At 33.5% G+C, this 2,417-nt stretch overlaps 1 protein-coding gene across 1 annotated transcript; it reads left to right on the plus strand.

Moving 5' to 3' along the window:
* The first annotated feature begins 853 nt into the window (after nt 1–853).
* LOC109123001 (uncharacterized) lies at nt 854–2,210 on the plus strand. The gene is made up of 2 exons (XM_059739215.1): nt 854–1,969; nt 2,077–2,210. The coding sequence occupies exons 1-2, from the start codon at nt 1,213–1,215 to the stop codon at nt 2,103–2,105; spliced, it is 786 nt and encodes a 261-aa protein (XP_059595198.1). The 5' UTR covers nt 854–1,212; the 3' UTR covers nt 2,106–2,210.
* The last annotated feature ends 207 nt before the right edge of the window (nt 2,211–2,417 follow it).

Below are 2,417 nucleotides of genomic sequence, written 5' to 3' on the forward strand. Positions count from 1 at the left end.
TTCTATGAGGGGCAGAAATATAATTGTGATAAAATTAAAATTGCCCTAGCAGTTTATAAATAGGGTTATGGTCCCCATTCTACGACTACGCATTCCAATTTCTGAAAATCCTCTCAGAGAGAAATTGACACAGAATCTAGTGGCTAGAATTGGAAGACCATCTCAAAGGGTTTTTCTTCCTATAAGGTTTCTCCTTTAATGGATTCAGGTATGCTTCCGCTATTATTTTTCTACTCATTTTTTTTAATCAGGAGATTCCAGTGTATATATGAAATTAGGGTATTCACCTTGTTAAATATTTCAGTACATATGTAGTTAGGGTATTCACCCTGTTAAATATTCCAGTACATATGTAGTTAGGGTATTCACCCTATTAAATATTCCAGTACATATGTAGTTAGGGTATTCACCCAGTTAACTATTCCAGTATATATGAAATCAGGGTATTCATATTTGGTTGATTTTAACAAGACTATTCCAGTATATATGAAATCAGGGTATTCTTCTTTATTGGATGGTAACAAGTGGTATCAGAGCCTACTCCTTGATTAATTCTTTGAGTTATTATTTTAATATATATATGTCAATGGATTAAGATTTATGAAATATTGAGTTGATAAATTTTTTTTTTATTATTATTACTATTATTATTATTATTATTATTATTATTATTATTGTTATTTAATAGCATTTTATGATATTAATATTTAAGTTATTGATCTAGCATTTTTAAATAGGCTAATTAAAGCGGAAAATCACCAAAGTGACATCTTTCGTGTAGATTAGTCTGTTCGGGGTGTTAGATATTTGTGTGTATGTGATTCATACGGGTATTAATTGGCCCAAAGGAAAGTTAATATTTGGTCAAATTGCATACATACCTGTGGTGATAAATATGTGATGATTATAAAGGTAACTTAATGTGAATAATAAATCAATCCAAAGATAGATTTATTATTTGACATAACTTATCATCAATGTTTGATCACTACAACAAGAGTACCACTTACAGTTAATATTACTGTCCAAAGACTTGATATTAATGTTGTGCTAGGTATCTTGAAATGTCATAATTGCTTTTAAATTTAAAGATTATGTGTTTAATTGCTTATTTTATGTGAGCATGATGGTTTATTTGATTCATTTTATTTTGTTCTGGATTCAGCTTTTATATCAACCACTTCTATATCTGCCAACATCAATAATGTCCCTATGTTAAATGGGACTAATTTTAAGGACTGGAAAGAGAATATGATGATTCTCTTAGGCTGCATGGATATAGACTTAGCCTTGAGAATGCCCAAACCCGATGAACTCAATGAGCAAAGTACTCAAGAGGATGAGGTTTATTGGGGTAAGTGGGAACGTTCAAATAGGCTAAGTCTTATGATCATGAAACGCGGCATTCCAGAAGCTTTCAGGGGTGCGGTAACCGATGAGGTTACTAATGCCAGTGACTTCCTTGCGGAAATTCAGAAGCATTTTGCCAAAAACGATAAGGCTAAAACGAGCACGCTTTTAGCAAGCTTGATTTCAATGAAGTATAAAGGCAAGGGTAATGTTCGGGAGTACATCATGGAGATGTCTCATCTTGCTTCAAAACTTAAGGCTTTGAAACTCGAGTTATCTGATGATTTACTCGTGCATTTGGTTCTCATCTCTCTTCCTGCACAATTTAATCAATTCAAGGTCAGTTATAACTGTCAAAAGGATAAATGGACTCTTAATGAGCTCATTTCATTCTGTGTGCAAGAGGAAGAGAGATTGAAGCAAGACAAGACCGAAAGTGCTCATCTGGCTAGCACTTCGAAGGATAAGGGCAAACGAAAGAATAAGGATAATAAGGTTGCTGCTTCTAATGGTCTAGAACAAAAGAAACAGAAAGTTGAGGTAACATGTTTCTTCTGTAATAAGCCTGGACATACTAAGAAGGAATGTACCAAGTATGCTGCTTGGCGTGTTAAGAAAGGTATGTTTCTTACTTTGGTCTGTTCTGAAGTTAATTTAGCTTCAGTATCTAGAAACACATGGTGGTTAGATTCTGGTGCTACTACTCACATTTGTGTTTCTATGCAGGGTTGCCTGAGTTACCGAAAACCAAGTGATGCTGAAAGATGCATCTATGTCGGAGACGGTCAGTCGGTAGAAGTAGAGGCAATAGGGCACTTTAGATTATTATTGAAATCTGGTTATTTTTTGGATTTAATAGATATTTTTATTGTACCGTCTTTCAGACGGAATTTAATTTCAGTTTCTGTTTTGGACAAATCAGGTTATTGTTGTTCATTTGGAAACAATAAATTTACATTATCTATTAATTCAAATGCTGTAGGAACCGGTTTACTTAATGTTTATGATAATCTATATTTGTTGGAAATTGTTCCGTCCTATAATGAAACCTTGCATGTGGAATCACG

Source organism: Vitis vinifera, chromosome 8 (genome assembly GCF_030704535.1).
Source record: "Vitis vinifera cultivar Pinot Noir 40024 chromosome 8, ASM3070453v1".
Lineage (NCBI taxonomy): Eukaryota > Viridiplantae > Streptophyta > Magnoliopsida > Vitales > Vitaceae > Vitis > Vitis vinifera.

Excerpts from the sequence above, each read along its gene's own strand:
- LOC109123001 (XM_059739215.1), top strand. The coding sequence starts at position 1,213 with ATGTTAAATGGGACTAATTTTAAGGACTGGAAAGAGAATATGATGATT. Across the intron at positions 1,970-2,076 it reads TGCTTGGCGTGTTAAGAAAG|GGTTGCCTGAGTTACCGAAA; the intron begins GTATGTTTCTTA and ends GTTTCTATGCAG.